We start from the raw sequence: 18,564 nt of genomic DNA, 5'->3' as shown, positions 1-18,564 counted from the left end.
GTATACAATATTCTATTTTCCAAATGATGAGTAAAATATTTCTTTAAAACAGTGTTTTAAATAATATTGTTACACCCAGTTCACATTGCTGCAAAACTCTTAGAGCCTAGATTCAGTGATGTGCATTGTAGTCAGGCATATCCAGAGATGAAGTGAGATGGCACAAAGGTATTTGGGGCATATTAGAGGTGAAATGGGATCTCTACAAGGTGTCAGGTTGAAGCAGGGACCCTTGATGCACTTGGTGGCACCTTGTTAATGTGGACATCAGAATAATACTGCAGACAGATTTCTGCTGAAAAAGTAATGAGTGGTATTCAACTAAGTTTTACTCAGAGTAGACCAAATGAAACTAATGGACTGTAGTCATGTTTATTAATTCCAGTGGGTCTGTTCTGAGCAAAACTTAGCTAACTGTCACCCAGAGTCTCTAAGTTTACAATAATGCCATAACAAAACTGGTTTCAGATTATAATAGCATGGAGAAATGTGAGAAGGGGGGTGGGAATATGTGTCCATCCTTGCATGAGCAAAATTCTCTAGATTCAATTTATTGACTTGTGATATTACCTGTGTTAATATAGGTTCTCTACATGAACATCTGGAGTAAATGGATGCACATCCTGACACTGACAATGTATGTGTCATTCTGGATGCATTTTATCAATGAATCCAAGTCATACTGAACATCTTTTACTTTAGTCAGCATGGGACCAATATTCTCCATGTTTCCTGTTACATATGCTATGGAAATGAAAAGTGTGTGGGCCATCCTGACATGCAATAGTGAAAAGCAAATGCTTTTCTCTCCCTCCCTGCCCCAAATATCTTGTTACAAATAAGCCACACTCATGATTGCATAGTGTACGTGAAATTCTATTCAGCACTGGTGCAAAAAGCAAAGCAAAACTAACGGAAACAAAACAGTACAGAGTGATTGGCTATTGCTTAAACCTCATCCTTTGCAACTCCACTGTCACCTATCAATCACAATATTGTGACTGGTAATATCTGATAATACAACTACACAGAAGACAACTATTCAGAAGTGTGACTGCAGAAATTGCTCAGTGCTTTCCAACAACCTGATCAAAGCCTCCTCCCCAAGTGAATGCTGAAACACACTCCTAGGAAGAGCCCACTGTGTTCCCACCCACATTAGATGCTTCCATGGCCCACTGTGTATAAGAACAGCAAATTATAGCTTAGTGTATGGGTTCAGCATGTAGACCTCTGGATTATTCATGTGGGCCTTCTACTTACTAAGTGGGCTGCGTATTTTTGCCATTTTGGTGTGTAGGACTAACACTTTGTTTGATGATCAGATCTGAGCTAAGCCATCACCCCCTGCTACATTACTAACTTCACATGTTTCTGTTTGCTCTGACAATGTCCTTCCAGATTAGTGGTTATGCCAACAATACTGTCCACTGGCATAAATTCACTATGTTCCATGTGCTTTCCACAGCAAAGCAAAATTTTATAGTGACTGATCCTTTTTCTTCCCAGTAAGGATTAGTTTGGGGTAGCATCACTCTGTAAATAGGAGTGAGGAAACCTCTGCTGCTTTCCCCCCAAAATAACAGATTCCTCGGAAAACATTTCAGATGTGTTACCATATGCCCTTTGGCAATGTAGAAGACTGTACTGCCTTGATTTTGAAATTACAAGAATAGTAGAAATGAAAAGCTGGCTAGTTTCTAAGTAAGTTTCATTCAAAAGTACTTCATTGTTGTCTCTGGCAGCCTTCACTTTGTTTCAGTTACTCTTGTATTATCACTCCCTCCAATAGCAAACTTTGTGGTTGAGTGTTGGCAGATATGGAGCCAAGATGAGTCAACTGAGAAAGAAGAGGGCGGTAACAACTGATCTTTGGGGAAAACCTGAAGTTGGGCATGATGATACACTGCAACACTTTGCTGCTGGTTCCTCTTGTTATGATCAAATGATCTATGTATGCAGAAACCTGTCATTGGGATGGATTAATAATTGTCCAGCTTAATCTAATATTATCTGTTATTCAAAGGAGTACTGAAATCCAAATAAAAACTTGTTCAGTGTATTCTAGAATACATTTTTTTAAAAAGACACTTAAAAAAGAAGAAGGGCGAGCAATTAACTGAATTTGCAGTCTACAGAAAGACAAATTTCTTCCCCACCCTTTTTCAGATTTGTTGTCTAGAATAGACTTGGATGAACTGATGAAAAAAGATGAGCCACCTCTTGAGTTTCCTGATACACTTGAAGGATTTGAATATGCTTTTAATGAAAGTAAGTAATGAATGCTGTAAGAACTCATTTAGAAGTGATTGAATATTAATATTTCCCCCCAGAACTTTGATTCATTGCTTGCTGTTTGAGTCTGATTTCTTTGTACAACTGTTTTAAACAATGCAACTAAAGTAATAGTCTCAAATATTCAAACACATCCTGTTTTCATCTGATCACAAATAACACATTTTATGTTGCTGTAGTTTTTCCTTGGGCCATTCTAAACATAGGAACACAGTTGCTCAGAATGGTAGTGGTGCCTCATTGAAAATTTTTGTTCAGTTTTTTCCAAGGCAATGGTTCCCAAGCTTTTTCAGGCCACTGCCCTCTTGGTTCTGTAAACTCATCATCAGTGCCCCCTACTGAACACTATCAAAAGCCTTATTCAGAATAGTGGTTTTCACGACCCATTAAGAGAGATAATAGCACAATAAAAGCAATACGGTAACAAGTAATTTCACATTTACTCAAAATTCGAATTCAATAAAATTGATTAACTTGATCTAGTGATATCAGCTTTCCCAAGTGATATTCATTTGCACACTGAGCGCCTCCCTGCCATCCTCTTGCCTACTAGTACCCCGTAAGTAATCTCATTGGCCCCCAGGGGGTGGTACCACCCACTTTGGGAAACACTTTTCTAGCATGTTAGTTTGTAGGTAGCCTGCTTAACTTCAGTGTTTGTTGTTGTTCTTATATATTTATACCCCACATTATTCCATGACGGGCTCAAGGTGACTTACATTTAAAATAAGAACAGCTGGAAACATAGTGGGGGAAATAATAACAAATCCATCATCATCATCATCATCATCATCATCATCATTATCATTATTTACTATATATTACTATGCAATATATTTGGAATCAGGATATTGTGCTGTCATAGCAGCTGTGATCTCAAACATAGCTCAAAGCAAATCTAGTTGATTTTAATGAGAATTGTTTCCAGAGTTTCCATGAACCTGACCTATGTATAGCTTTGCATGCATGCAATTGCTTACTGGAAATAAATGAAGAAGCTTTTGGAAGTAATTTATTTATTTGTTTATTTTAATAAGTTTGTATATAGGCCTTTATCTGTAGATCTCAGGGTGGTCCACAGCATAAAAATATAAGATAAAAACACAAAATAATAAAATAGGGGGGCCCACAAATTAATATATCCCATCCCTGCACACCCTTCCACAAACACATTTAAAAGGGTATAGGATGTTAATCAGTAAAAAGCCTGGTTGAAGAACATTTTTGCTTGGCGTCTAAAGGTGTATAATGAGGGCACCAGCTGAACCTCCCTGGGGAGAGCATTCTACAAGTTAAGAGATTTTTTGTTTGCAACAAAATTCTTGTGCTATTAGAAGATGGTTGGAGTAATGGCAATTTATGCTGCTGCTTACTCTTTAAGAATACAAAGCATGTAAGTCTCAGAGTTGCCCCTGGAGGGAAAATCTTAAGTGGTTTTCATCATACTTTGTATAGATCTCACATGGAAGCCAGATTTTTGGAACACTGTAAAAGGCAAGATTGTCACCTTAGACAAGACGCATGTAGTCTTGCAAGGGTTCAACTATGTTTTAGCTGCTTAAATTGAGCTGTTGTGCGGCCATGTTCAACAAGTTTATAATTTGTCCATGGTTTAAATTTACATTTAAAAGTACAAAACACAACCAATAACTTTTTACTGAATTAAAAAAACCTTTTTTTATTACTTTTGTTTGGGAAATTAATTAAGGCTTTGATTTTGTCAACCATAAGTTGCCCAACTTTGAAGTGGAATTTTGCAGTTCATGCTAGCTAGCCCAAGGGCCTGGCTCGGGAAAGTTCCTCAGCCTTAAGCCTGGGAGAATTGCATAGTCACTAAACTAATCCAAAAGACTCTTACCACCCTATAAAAAGAGTCTTCTGCCTTCTGTATAACTTATCTTTGACTTAATAGGTTGTTAAGCAGATGTCCTAATGGGCTTTTTTGGATTCCTAATGGTCAATTAATTAGGAGACTAAAGTCTCAGACAAGCCCTAAAAGGGTAAGCCTGTGAAGCTCTGGCCTTGGCAGAAAAAGCCCCTTCTTCATTCCCTACCATACTAGGAAACACTGCATACCTTCTAAGGCTATGTATACCAAAGGGACCTGCCTTAAGCCTGTCCTGTCCTGTCCTGTCCTTAAGCTAGTTTAAAAGCACCTCTGTATATATTTATTTTTAATCTCTGGTATTGCATCTGTTTCAGGACTTGAGATTTGATGCAGTAAGCAAGTTCCAAGAGGAAGGCTGAAATGCTATACACATTTACTAGGAAATAATCACTGTGGAACCCACTAGGTCATTTCATCGTAAATATAATAAGATTCCACTATGCAGTATTAGTTTCTATCTGTCATTGAAAGCCAGCAAAGAAGTACCCTTGGGGAGGGTTTAAATTACTTTTCCAAGTAGTCCACATCCAGGTGGTGAGTGTATGAAGCTGCTTTTTGTAAAGGAAGAGAGTTAGCCTATTCTAAGATGGTAGTTAAAAATGTTTTTAATAGTTTGGCCCTGAGCTTCTATAAGCAGCAAATATATGGAGCACTTTGTATGAGGTTCCAAAGTGGAAGGGAGTAAGTATAGGAAATGTGCAGTATGTAAATTAAGTAAATTCCATGCTATTCAGGTTCAAAATTTGTATTTTGAGTTGTAGTCAGATAACAACAGGAAGTTTAAAAATGGACTATTGATGTACACCCACAAATCCAATTCTTTCTGGGGTTAGGCCATACCAGCTGAAGCTTCTACACCTTCCATAAGCAGCCTTGTACAAAGCACATGTCTTGATATCCTTGGGGGATATTGCAAAGCAGAAATCTGACAAGAGAGCTGCAGCTTTCTCCCTAGAAATCTTAATGCTACATGTGAAATAGAAATCTGTCATAACCATTGCTATCCAGCTGGCTATCACTGAGTTGAGTGTCCTGATAAGTCATAGAAATAAAGGCTGTCTACAACCATAACATGGGGGGGGGTTGGCCCTAAAACATGTGGCTTGTAAAAGACAGCATACTGAAAGATGTGGATTACTCTTGACATGAAGTAGCTCCTATATTCTGAATAAGAAAACAACCCAAAACCTTGAGCTTCTTAATATTGTCTCATACCTTCCAATTTTATGGGGAAAAGCTTCTCTTTAAATGTAGTCATTTATGCAACACTTAGCTTTTTAATACCCTGATGACTTTCATAGGAAGGTACTTAGAAACCAAAAGTGTCATGAAAGTGATGCTATTTTAAAGGAGTGGTTCAACTTTTACTTTTCAGCTTCTTATTTTTAGAGCAGTACAACTCTACTGTTTCCTTTCTAGAGTGCACATTTAATAGTGTAGGTCTGATTGCTAAGATGACTTGAAATTGAATCTGAATATATGATGTAGACTTTGAGTAGAATTGTTAAGGACAAGTGAACACATCCCTGTTCCTACTGCCATCAAATTGGCATATTTGGCTGGAATTTTTCATGTGTGTACTAATGCATTTTGACTATTGATTATGTTTCTGTATTTGGAGGAAAGGGGTGTGTCTTATTCTGATTTGCAAAGCAATAATGAAATTTTAGTAAGTAACGTTTCAGTGATGCTTAAAAGAACTTGAAAATACACTACAATTCTTACTAGACAATATGCTGTGATTTCCTTAGGGAGAGAGGAACTTCACCAATAACCAGCCTTAAAAATGAGCATAGAAACTGAGTGTAGAATTAAAAAAATTAGAAGCCTTGGACGAAGCATAGAGTATGATATGCCATGAAGAAAGGGGTAATGTGACCTGAGATATTGGATATGAAGTTGGGGAGGATCATTCCCCCTGGAGGTTAGTAATTGGGAAAGGTACACTGAAACTGAGGTAATGACAGTGCTGAGAAAGAAAACTACTTTGATTTCTCTCTATTCACACTAGTAATTAGTATATTCACAGGCAGAGATACTGCAGATAACACAAAGTTCTCACTTATTTTGAGGCTTCAAGACTTTTCCAAGCAAATAATAAAAAAGACTTTCATGTACAAAACTGTCTTTGCTGGGGCAAAGAAAAAAAATAATTAACCTTTATCTTTCCCATTAAGATAATTTCTAGTAATTTAAACCCTGCTTTTACATTTAGATATTTCAGGATTTGGAGTAATAAGTCTTAGATACTCTTTTAATAATCTTTTTTCTTTCAAATTTCATTGTGACTAAAATGTTTTTCAGAGAAAACATTTGGCAGTTTCTAGCATTTCTGCTCTCTACTATTTTTGCATTTCCTTTGATCTTTGAACTTATCTTGTCATGTATTAACCTACTTTGATATTATCAGTAATTAGGTACCATCTGAAGAGAACAGTAATGCATGAAAATAGTTATGGTTTGCACAAAGTTAATGTAATTATAGTATTCCCATATTTTGAGACTGCTTAGATTTCACCTGTACTTGTTTTCCCATTTAAATGCAGTGTGTCAGTTAAGTTACTTTTTTGTCTAGCTGCTTTACACATTTTTTAAGATACAAAGATGTAGGAAAACATTAGTATAAGCTATGCACATTGCTAATTGATACAATAGCATTGTGAACATTGCCCTATAGTCTGAGATCCACAGTGTTCAATATTAGCATGGTACATGCTATTCAGATTTGGATTAGGATGGCTTCCTTAATTATCAAATCTTATATGTGAAATTCAGCTTCGGTCAAATATGTAGGAGCACTGAAAAATAAATGCTGGGTTTTTTTTGTAAAGCATTTCATTTTCTCTGGGTCTTCCTATACCTGCTGTGAATCTGATCTAGAAATGTGTGCTTATTATAGTATTGCCCATGTTCTTTGAATGTCCTCATAGAATTAGATTCTGAGAATTGGAAGGATGCTCACTGTAGGGAATTTCCTGTACCCTCCTCAGCTTCTCGACCCGTATTCTGCAAGGTAGTTTGGTCAGATTTTCCTGATTACCCTTTGCCCAGCACTCACTCATGTCCCATCCCAGGTCCTTCTGAAAGGTCCCTCAGCTATCAGGAGTGGCTTTTCTAGAAGAGGAGGAGATGGGGAAGTCTTTTTGCTCATGGTTTTCAGCATTCAACCCATGAATACTTCTACACAGTGAACAGTTTTATTTTTCCACAGTGAACTATTCTCTCCACTTCTAAAACTCATGTTCTGAATCTAATATTGTTTCTTTTGTAGAGGGACAGTTAAGACATATAAAAACGGGAGAGCCATTTGTTTTTAACTACCGTGAAGATTTGCACAGATGGAACCAAAAGCGCTATGAAGCTCTTGGAGAGGTATATATTATATACAAGCAATATACAGCTGTGTATACGTTTGTGTTTATATTTGTTGTGTAGCATATTAACATTGTACTTGGTTAAATGAGTGAGAGGGGAAAGTTCAGTACAGTGGTACCTTGGTTCTCGAATGAAATCTGTTCCGGAAGCCCGTTCAGCTTCTGAAACATCCGAAAACCAAGCCGTAGCTTCCCCTTGGTTGCAAGAGCTTCTTGCACTCAGTAGAAGCCATCTCGCATGTTCAGGTTCTGAAAAACGTTTGAAAATGGAAGCATTTATTTCCAGGTTTTTGGCGTTCGAAAACCGAAACGTACCACAACGGAGGTGTTCGGGAACTGAGGTTCCACTGCATTTTAAATTGAAGGAAATGATGGAAATAAATGGCCTTGTAAGCAGAGGTAAACTGACCCATCGGGAACATAGCTGTCCTGCTCTAAATGTGTAGCAACCATACAATGTGGTATGGGCAGTTACCTAGCTGAGTATATCTGATAAGCAAGAAAAGGTGTCCTGTCCTTTATTGATTGTCCTTTAGGAACGCTTGCCCTGTGCTTGCACCAAGATACCTACAAGTATGTATAAGGTGGAGTTGTCCATTTCAGTATGATACCTTGCAGCTATTCCTAAGTCTTATTTGTGTAGAATTCCAAACAAATGAACAGTAAACACATACCATAATCATTGAATACTAAGTTTTCTTGTGAACTGATAATATTTTCATAATTTATTTTTTCTGTTCTAAATTTAATTCATCTTGGATAGCATGCTGCTTGCTTTGTGTAGTTACATAATTAACATAATTAATACATAATTAACCTCAGATTTTTATAACACAGCATTTGCTCTATTTTGAGCAACATGTTATACAGGTAGTATTATCTTAGGATTTTCAAAAAAACTAACTTTCATTTTGTCTTTTTTATTATTTTATTTTAAAAAATGTATCAGACTTCCTGCTATACAAAAGGTGTAGCAAGAAAACCTATAGTTCAAGATCCAGGATAGCAAGATGTTGCCAAGTTTCTGATTTGTTTTGTTTTGTTTTTCCTTGGTTTGATCTCATGTCTCATGAATGATGTTTTGAAACTTCTTAACCTTTATGTGTCTGTGTATTCTCTGCTTACATTTGCTTTTGCGGTTTCATCCAAAATTTGAGAGGACTAGCAGAGGCCTTTATTTAGTGTGCTGTGTTTCTTAAAAAGCATACATGAAATGTCTGAATACATTAGGCAAAGGTTTAGAACACTGATTTTAATAGTATTAAAGTATTATTTAGGGTTTCAAAAAGGAAAGTCTGGACAAAAAAGTTTTTGAGCTATTTTTAATGAAAAATACATTTCAGCGATTTCTGCCTGGACATTGAATTTCCAGCTATGTGCTGGAAATTCTGGATGTATGGCAGCCCTATACTGCTGCTCAGTTGGGCTTACAATCTTCAATATGTTAACATTCTGCAGTATTGTAGAGTCTCTGAAAATAGTGCATCTAGAAGTGGTTATATGAGAAGCTTGGATTATTAGCAGTCAGGATTACAGTGGTACCTCAAGTTACATACGCTTCAGGTTACATATGCTTCAGGTTACAGACTCCGCTAACCCAGAAATAGTGCTTCAGGTTAAGAACTTTGCTTCAGGATGAGAACAGAAACCGTGCTCCGGCGGCGCAGCGGCAGCAGGAGGCCCCATGAGCTAAAGTGGTGCTTCAGGTTAAGAACAGTTTCAGGACCTCTGGAATGAATTAAGTACTTAACCTGAGGTACCACTGTACATCAATCTGGTGCTTACTGGACCCGTTATAGCATAAAAACATGGAACTCAGGCAAACAGTCTCATGCATCTTTATCTGTATGGACACAGTGATCAGTTATTTGATGGTTGTTTTCAGGGAATTCCTTTTAACAATCATGAGGATCTGCGCGCTGGATCCATGTTTTTCTGTTATGGCGTTCTGGGAAGCCCTGAAAATGGTTTTTATCTAGTGCAATTCACAGAAAGCAATGTCAGCTTTAATTTGATGATGGTTTGGAGGACATGCCTTTTAGGAATCATGAGGATCTGTGCCATGCCTCCCCTTGTCTGAATTGCTATTGAGAAGTGAAAGGAGGATGTCCAATCAGAGGAGATAGGGGGCACAGGCACAGGCCAGAGAGCAAGGAGGACCTGCTTGGAGCACATAGAGCAGAAAGAAAAGTCTCCAGTTGTTTCAGTCAGTTTGGGTCCTCTTGTGTGCACTAGAAAGGCATTGGCAGACACGTGTTCCCTCTTCAGTGGCATGTTTGGGACTTAAGATCGTGACTATAATAGGATGCCCTGTGATTTCATTTTAGTATCCAGTAAAGACTATTAACTGAGATGCCAAGAACCATTAAATAGTTTAAATTGTAACTATCTTAAAAGAGAGGGGAAGCAAGGTGGGGAGAATGAAAATTAGTCCACAAGCAGAAGCATATATATAACTTAAAATGGCATAATGACATTAATCAGTGCCAAGTATTTCTCTCCTGCTTCCAGGGAAACATGCCAAGAAAGCACAGATGGAGGTATATTTTTCAGAAGAATGGACAGTAACATTTACATTCAAGATGCATAATACCTTGCTTTTTAAAATATTGTTGTGCCTCTGGGATGCTAGACTCAAGTGTATTGTTTACAATGGGTCTCTGAGATGAGGTACTAAACTTAGCTTTGGAGTATGGATGTGCCTCTTGTTTATCTCATTAAATTTGTTAGCATGTGAGTGAGCTATAAGATTTTCAAAACTACAGGTTTCAAACTCTGTTATGTATTATTCAGCATAATTTAGTAGCTTGCTAAAAAATTAACAATTTAAATAAGGCACTATTGCTGTAGCGGCAGCTGAAGCTTACATAGCTCTAGGATTGCCTGGGAGCAGAGGCATCTGGCTGCAGATGGTACAGAGCTAGCTGTGGAATGGGGGTGACGGAGTGGTTGGAAGGAAAGAGTGTGCTTGAGTTTGGCTACCCAAAGCTCTGCTAGGGTTCTTGTACTGTTTGACGTATATTGTTTCAAAATAGTTACTATATAAGGAGGCCTGACAGAAATAAAATATACTGGATCCAATTAAGATGATATTGTAGAATATGTTTGCATAAAATATCTTGATAGTACTGCTTGTAAGATGAGAGCATTTTTGATCACCTTGAGTGAGATGGTTGAGGGTAGAACTACACATTAGGAAAAACAAGAGACTGTCACTGAAAAGAAGCATCCCCATTTCAGCTTTTCTCCCCACTCTAGGCCAGGGATATCCTAGCATCACCATGCTTTATATTTCACTGACTCAACAAAACAGCGGCCAGTGAGATTAAAATGGCATGAGGGAACGTATGGCAATCTCAATAATAGTACACAGGAAAGGTTTGAATGTAATACAAACCCACAGTTTTGTGTTAGAAGAATGAGCTGCAGTGAGCCTTCCCTCCCATACCCACCAACACTTCTCCGATGAAAATAGGGATGTCCTAAGGAAAAGTGGGATCAAATCAGAAACTGGGATGGCTTCTGTAAATCCAAGACTGGCCCTGGAAAATAGGGACACTTGTAGGGTCTGCCCTCCGCCTTTGGTGTTGTCACAAAGAAGAGTTTCAAAAGTTTTGCTTCCATTTTAGATTACGGTAACTGCAGAATGCTATGTTGTTTGAACCTGGACAAACCATAGATAACATTATTTATGATTAGTCGAGACAAGCCTATGTTAAACCATATTTTAAGATATTTTAGGATAGATTTTCATTGGCCACAGTGCATAGTAAGACTGAGTCCAAGTGTTGTATGTCAAAAGCTTCTTTAGCATCTCTTCTTGTTACTTACTGGCAGGTTTGTCATTTCAGAGTCAAAATAAAGCTCATTCAACCCAAGCATACAGCAACAGCAGTATCAAGCCTTAGGTCAGCTTTACCACTTGAGACTGGCGCAGGGCAGTCTAATGATATTCATTCTGCATTTTTGCCAAGTACCACACACTGACAGAGTAAAGTAGAAAAAATAACGAGTTGACAGTTGTATGCCATAAATTCATTTGTTTTGTTTTTAAGCATTGAAAAAGCATATTTGTGTTTATACCTGTACTGCTTCTGCTACATTCAGTTTAGGTCCCACCCCTCTTCCCAAAGGAGAAAATACTTAAGTATTTTATTATTATAGTCTATATCATGCTGAAGCTTTAAATCTAATTGGGTTAATGACCACATTAGGGGCTCAAAGCAGTTTACTTCTAACATACTGTACAGATCACATGCCTAATTAAAATCTCTTAGATCCATAGAAAGTTCTCTAAATTATAACATCTATATATCAGACTTGGATAGCAGAGGTGGCTGCTGCCTAATTGTGCAGGGTACCTTTCAACAGTATTCAACTAATGTATCCTGTTAGTGCAAGGATTTCTGCTTCTGCAACAGGACTCCCCCCTCACCTTTCCCTATAGGTGCACCACACACTCCCCACATCTGCTCCAAAGCATTGCTGGAACCCCTATAAGATGCTTAGGGTGTGTGGGAAAGGAAGAGGGCAGAATTCCCATTGTATTAGAGGAAATCCTTCCACTGACAGGACAGTGACGTAATGGTACTTTGGATTCAACGCTATGCGTTTTAGCTGACCTTTGGGTGTCAGGCTTATGCCAGGAGAGGGTGGATAAACCTCAGTGAATTTGATGAATGGTTTATTCTGTGTTGGTGAAGTTGTTCTTTTAACTTGTTTTGATCCTTTAGGATAGAGTTAGAGTTTGCATCCTTCTGTCTTGGGAGACAGTGGAGTGCACCTCCAGGGGTGAATTCAAACCGCTGGAGAATCACATCACCTGCTGTGGCTGCAGAGACCAGTAGCTTGTAACTGCTGCCCCCTGCATTGTTTTTGTTGCATTAGCAGCACTGAAGTGACCAATGCCAGTGGCCCCTCTAGCACAGCATCATGTTCTGCCAGTGGCAAATCTGGTGCCTATGGGGAACCTGCAGGCAGGATATGAGTGCAATAGTCCTCTGTTCACCTATAATTCCAAGCAATTAGCATTTAGAGGCATACCACCTCTGACAATGGATGTAGGCTATAGCTATCATGGCTAGTAGCCATTGATAGCCTCTGTGAATGTGTCTAACCCTTTTTAAAAATCTTCCAAGTTGGTGGACACCACTGCTTCCTGCAGAAACTAGTTCTGTAGTTTAACTATGCGCTGTCATAGTTTTATTATTTTATCTCTCCTGAATCTTTCAAAATTCAGCTTCATTATCGGTTCACAAATTCTAGTGTTTTAAGAGGGAGAAAAACTTTTCACTATCCACTTTCTCTATGCCATGCATAATTTTATAAGTTTATGTCATGTCACCTCTTACTCACCTTTTCTCTAAACTAAAAAGTCCCAAATCCTTCAGCCTTTCATCAGAGAGGAGTTGCTCCATCCCCTTTATCATTTGGGTAGCCTTTTCTAAACCTTTTCTAACTCCACAATATCCCATTTGAGATGAGGCAACCAGAACTGTTTTTTTCCTTCCACCACAAGGTAGATATCATTTTGTGTGCAGTTTCCACAAACATTATTTTGAGCACTTTATTATTGTTGTGTTCGCTTCAGTGACTCTTCACTCTCAACTTATGAAACTGTAGAAATATAACTGCTTTGCCGTTCCCAGAAAGTGAAAGATGATTTCAGTGAACCATAAACAGTTAGGCCCTAGGGGTAAAATTACATCGGTTGCATGTTTCTAACATGCTGCTTTGGGATAAACATGTCTTAAATCAACTCACTGCTCACAGTCAAATTCTTGTTCAGATTTGCTGTAGAGACTGAAAGACTGATCTGTCTACTAATACTGTGAAGCTTTTGCAATCTAATTTGCATCAATTATTTGCAAAAGGTAACAATGGCTTGTTATATATTCTTGGGCTGTAATCCTGAACATGCATTTTTTTCTTCAAAGAAATGTGTGTAGAAATGTCTGTAGGGTAGCAATTTGTCACCTTGATCTGGAACTTAGCCCACTAGTTTACTTGGTCACCCCCATTGGGACAGCGGTATTGCAAATTGCTTCAGGATATTGTAAATTACTCATGGAATGTGATTCATAAATGAAAATAATAATAATAATTGGGGCTTGTGAGCTGGTGCTAGGAAAATCTAATCTTTTTCTTTTCTTTTTCAAATGATAGTGCTTTAAAAGTTCAGCTGTCTTGGTATAACACCTGAGGAGTGTACTGTGTTTGGATTTGATGCCCTTGATTTAATTTTCAATTGTAATTACTTAGGAACTTGATTTGTTTAGGTTCCCTTTGCAAATTTAAAGTAAGTGGGGATTTTTAAAAAGAAAATCTTATGGTTTTCACTGGTCCATAATTCTTTCACTGTATTTTCCTCCATAGATTAAGGACCTTATCTATGTGATAATTAAATTTAGTTTTGCACGAAAGTTACTGGGCCTCCCCAAGGGCTCGGTTGCTGCACAGTTAAGAACAGAACTGGGCCTCCCCTCTATTGTTGCGAGAGCCCACATTAGAATAATCAGTTTTTATTGTAAATTAATCAATGCCCCAGCCTCCCTACTAGCCAGGCAAGCCTTTTTAACTTGTGCTCATAACAACAAATGGTCCAAGGCCATGGAGATTATCACGGCACGCTACTCCCTCCCAGATCTTGACACGCTGTCATCTTGGGACTATCATAATATCCGGGCCTGGATTCTTACAAGAGACGAGGCCATGGACCGGGCACAGTCCGCCACAGCTCGCCTCTCCAAGTGGCTCCCTAAAGTGAAAGTGGTAAGATCACTGGCCAACTACTTGATAGACTTGACGGAGCCCAATTTGAGAAGAGCGTTTACCATGGCCCGTTTCCATTCTATACCCACGGCCTTCTCGCAGGGGATTTACTTTAAGACCCTCATTACTCAGCGTTTATGTCCATGCACAATGAATGAAGTAGAGGACTTCATACATTTCTTTTTCTACTGCCCTATTTATGAGCTAATAAGAACTAAGCTCCTCCTCTTGATCCCGCCCACCATCACATCTAAGGAAGACTGTTTGAAATCGCTTCTTGTGGATGCAAATCCCCAAATTTCACGTGGGGTGGCAATCTTTATAGTGCAGGCTTTGAAACTCAGGGCTACACTGACTGGGTAGTGTGTCCCAGACCTGGACCTGTTTTAATTCTTTGTATTACCTTTTTAACCTAATGTGCCGAGCCTATTTTGGGGCCATTATATGTTTTATATACATCCGCATTTTAGATTCCCGGCGCTGGCAACTAAATTTTTACATTATTGTTTTAGGGTAATTTTAAATGTCACAATGCCAGTAATATCGTTTGAATCTTGTTAGGTTGCTTCTCTCTAGCATTTTTGTCTTATCCTGCTATGGCTGTATGCTAATGCAATAAAGGTTTGATGATGATGATAAATTTAGTGACCTAGATTTAAGAGATCTCCATTTAAGGCATTTGGAATCCTATATTGAGTATATTATAGATATTATCTGGGAATTCAGTTTTGTTCTGTACATCTTGCATATAAAAGCTGAACCTGGGCTTCTTAGGTGTGATTCTCAGTAATTTTAATGGAACAATTATAATAAAATGTGCTTAGAAAGGTAGCCAAAGTGGTTTTCTTGAACTTCATTTGCTAGCTTCTGTTTCCATGAACAAAATCTAGTAATATGCATATTGGAACATTTTTTATCTTCTGCATTTGCTTACAGTCTCTCAAGGTAGTGCTCAAACTAATTCAGGAGTTAGTCATCTACAATATTCATCTTATACTTTTTCAGTTTGTTGTTTTTTGAAAAATGCAGTATTAGCTTATAATATGAAGTATCATATCTGTTCTGTAAATTTGGATATTTGTGACCGAAGCAAACTTCTTAACAAATCTTCAAAAGAGCTTGCTTAACTTCATCTTGTGCTCTCCTCAGAAAATACAAAGTCAGTCGTTCTCCCCCTTCCACCAAGAGAAGGCAGGGTAGATCTCTTTTTCTGTTTAGGCCACCTTTGACCTGTTCCTTCTCTGTTCAGTGAATAAAGGGTGAATAAAGATCTGCTGTCAGTGTGGCTCATGAACTGGATGTGCAGTGACAAAGGGAGATTGTTTTAGGAGAGTTGCTTATTGAAGCTGATTTGAAAGTAGTTCTTAGCAAATGCTATTCTTGTATCTCTGGGTATGTATTATATATGAAATGGTCTTTATCATTAATTTCCAGACTAATAATTTACACAACAACACAATGTGAAATCCCAGAAAGTTATACTCTATGTCTAGACAAAAACATATATTTTGCATAGGGAAGCAAGCTTTCTGTCTTTTTAAATTTGTAATTTTTGAAAGAGCAACTTATATGAGCATTATATGACTGTGTTCTCTTGTAGATCATCACCAAATATGTATATGAACTACTGGAAGAAGAATGCCATTTGAAAAAAGTATACATACCGGTAAGTTAAATATACCCTGATTTTTTTCAGCATCTTGGGAAATAGCAATAATACAGTCTGAGGAATTATAATTTATTTTATTTCATAGTTTTTCCTATGCTGTGAGTTGTAAATATAATGTGTGTGCATTAGGAACAGTTCAGACACATTTTATTTTGTTATTAACTTGTGTGATGTAGATGGGCCTATACTGAAGAAATATAGGTGGGCTTTTTGGTGGTTTTTTTAAATATAAAAACAACAACTCAGGTTTGTATTGGTTTTGAAGCTTCTTGGGTAAGCATGAGGCAATTATAGTGTCAGTTAAACCTACCTTGCAGGGTTGTTATGAGGATACAATTTTATAATGAGGAGTATGCTGTCCTGTACTACTTGGGAGAAAGATAGGAAAGAAAGATTTAAAAAAAATACATTCACAGACTAACTGGGTGTAGTCTTAAGTTACAGAAATAGTTTGTTTGACTAGATCATGTGTACATAGATGCCTTCATAATTTCCTCAGTTTTACCCACTAGTTTGTTCTGAGAGAGGTGGAAGGATGATAGAAATTATGCAAATTTTCTATGCATGTGTGCCAGGTTGCATGTTACTTCTGAAGCCTGATCTGAAGCTATAGATCATACTCTTAATGTGTAATGTTTCCAGGATGCCAAATGCTTAAAGTGGCCATCAGTCATTGGGATCTGTCTTTCGGATTGATCCTGGGATATATATACATGGACCTTTTAACATTTGAATTCTTCAGTTATCTTAGCCCTTAAAGATTGTTGGCACCTTAAGTTTATTTCAGCAAGCGATAGAAAATGAACCTGAAAATTCATATATAGGTGGCACCTAATCCCTAGGAAATTGGCAGTGATCCCTCATGGCAGCTCACCATGTTGCTGGAGGGGCTGCCCCACATCTGGTAATCATCTCCACATGTGGTGGGAATGTACAAAAATCCAGCATTTCTGGGTTTTGCTATTCTAAGAAATTAATAAAATTAACAAAACAGCAGTTGGAAGTCAAACCAGAATTAGCTTTATTAAATATACCCGGTACTTCAAGACAACAATCTGGATTTACATAATATAGAATTAATAAGGCATTTATTACAAGCTACAAGACACAATATAAACAGATACTGGAAAGAACTTTCTGGCACAACGATAAACAATTGGTACAAAACAGTTTGGGAAGCAGCCCTGCTTGAGAGTTTAACAAATAAACTATGGTTGACACGTGGACAGAAAATGAACAATCCTCCTCATCAGCATTTATACCTGATTGATATAAATTTAAATTTAAACATAAATTATTATCTTCACTTTGAATCCCCCTTTCCACATTATTATTTATTTTACCCCTCCTTTCACTTCCTGAGAGTCTCACATATGTCAGTGATGTCTCATTGTCCTGAAAAACAGCATCCTGTCCTACAGACCATATTGAGTATTAAGATTGGCAGAAGTGGACCTCTTGGTAGTTCCACTACCCTTAGAAGTTCAGGAACTAGTGTCCTGGGAGAGGGCATTCTCTGTGGCAGCCTCTAGGCTGTGGAATTCCCTCCCCACATTACTTCGGGTTTTTGCCATACACTGAAGACACACCTCTTTACTATGGCTTTTCACACTTGAAATATATTTGGGAACCACCCTCCCTTTTCCTGTGATGGTAATTTGTTTAAAACTTTTTAATGTGTCCCCCCCCGCTTAAATTCTTGTGACGCTCCCTGGAACTTTCTGGTGAAGGGCTGGTAATAAATCAAATTATTATTGTTGAAAGATGGTTAGAAACCAAATTGTTGTTGTTGTTGTTGGATAAATTTAAGATTTTCATTGAGTTACTGGCTTAGTTTAAACTTGCACAAGGACTCGTCTGCATTCCATGTAATACCAACCCTTTCTCATGAATTGCAAAATCGTGTGCATTTCACAAGCTGCTTTTTGAAAAGTCTTGAGTTTCAAACAGTTTTCCATATTTGGGTGCGATGTTGGCGCCTCATCTTGCTAGCTCATTTTAGTTCCTGTCTAAGCTCCTAGACACAGATCACAGAAAATGGCCTTGATCAATGCATTTGAGGTTTCTCCCTGATCACCCTTATCTCCAGAGTGATTTAATAGTCAGACCATCTATCTGACTATTAGCAGTCACCGGAAAATTATCTTCTCTTAGCAGAGAGCTGACAGATAGACAGCTAATACCACCATTTCCTTTCCCAGAAGTCTTTCACCACTAGTATAATCTATATGGGATTATATTTACTTGATTATACTCTTGCAATCAAGAGTAATCTGAGCAGAGTAGTTTTGACTTCGCAAAGAACATTAGTCTGCCCACTATTGTGGGCACTTTATGTGGGGCTGCATTCGTTGAATGTTTTCTCTACAGCAGGGGTGTCCAACAGGTCGATCCCTGGGAGGTTTTGGTAGATCATGGTAGATCGCTGGCTCCTCCATCCAGCCCCACCCCCTTGCCCCATCCTCTTGATCGCTAGCGCTAAAGTCTGAGTTTTTGCAGCGAGGCTGACGGTCTCATTAGCGATCTCTTGATGAACGCCTTATTTTATTTATTTGACCTAAGCCCCT

The 18,564-nt window shown here is 38.1% G+C and overlaps 1 protein-coding gene across 7 annotated transcripts in view; it reads left to right on the top strand.

The window, feature by feature from the left end:
* The window catches only part of ARB2A (ARB2 cotranscriptional regulator A), a 207,503-nt gene that overhangs the window by 6,331 nt on the left and 182,608 nt on the right, over positions 1 to 18,564 (top strand). For 5 of the 7 annotated variants that reach the window (XM_083577048.1, XM_083577051.1, XM_083577050.1 and 2 more), the window contains exons 3-5: positions 2,170 to 2,271; positions 7,455 to 7,555; positions 15,929 to 15,994. In XM_083577048.1, the coding sequence (XP_083433174.1) occupies positions 2,170 to 2,271; positions 7,455 to 7,555; positions 15,929 to 15,994 (269 nt within the window). Of the gene's footprint in view, positions 1 to 2,169; positions 2,272 to 5,934; positions 6,108 to 7,454; positions 7,556 to 15,928; positions 15,995 to 18,564 lie in introns of all 7 variants that reach the window. The other 2 variants (XM_083577053.1, XM_083577052.1) reach the window with 1 other exon arrangement.

The sequence above is a fragment of the Podarcis filfolensis genome (assembly GCF_964270895.1).
Source record: "Podarcis filfolensis genome assembly, chromosome: 11".
NCBI lineage: Eukaryota > Metazoa > Chordata > Lepidosauria > Squamata > Lacertidae > Podarcis > Podarcis filfolensis.
The sequence above is the reverse complement of the archived record's forward strand: the minus strand, read 5'-3'. Positions and strand labels throughout refer to the sequence as shown.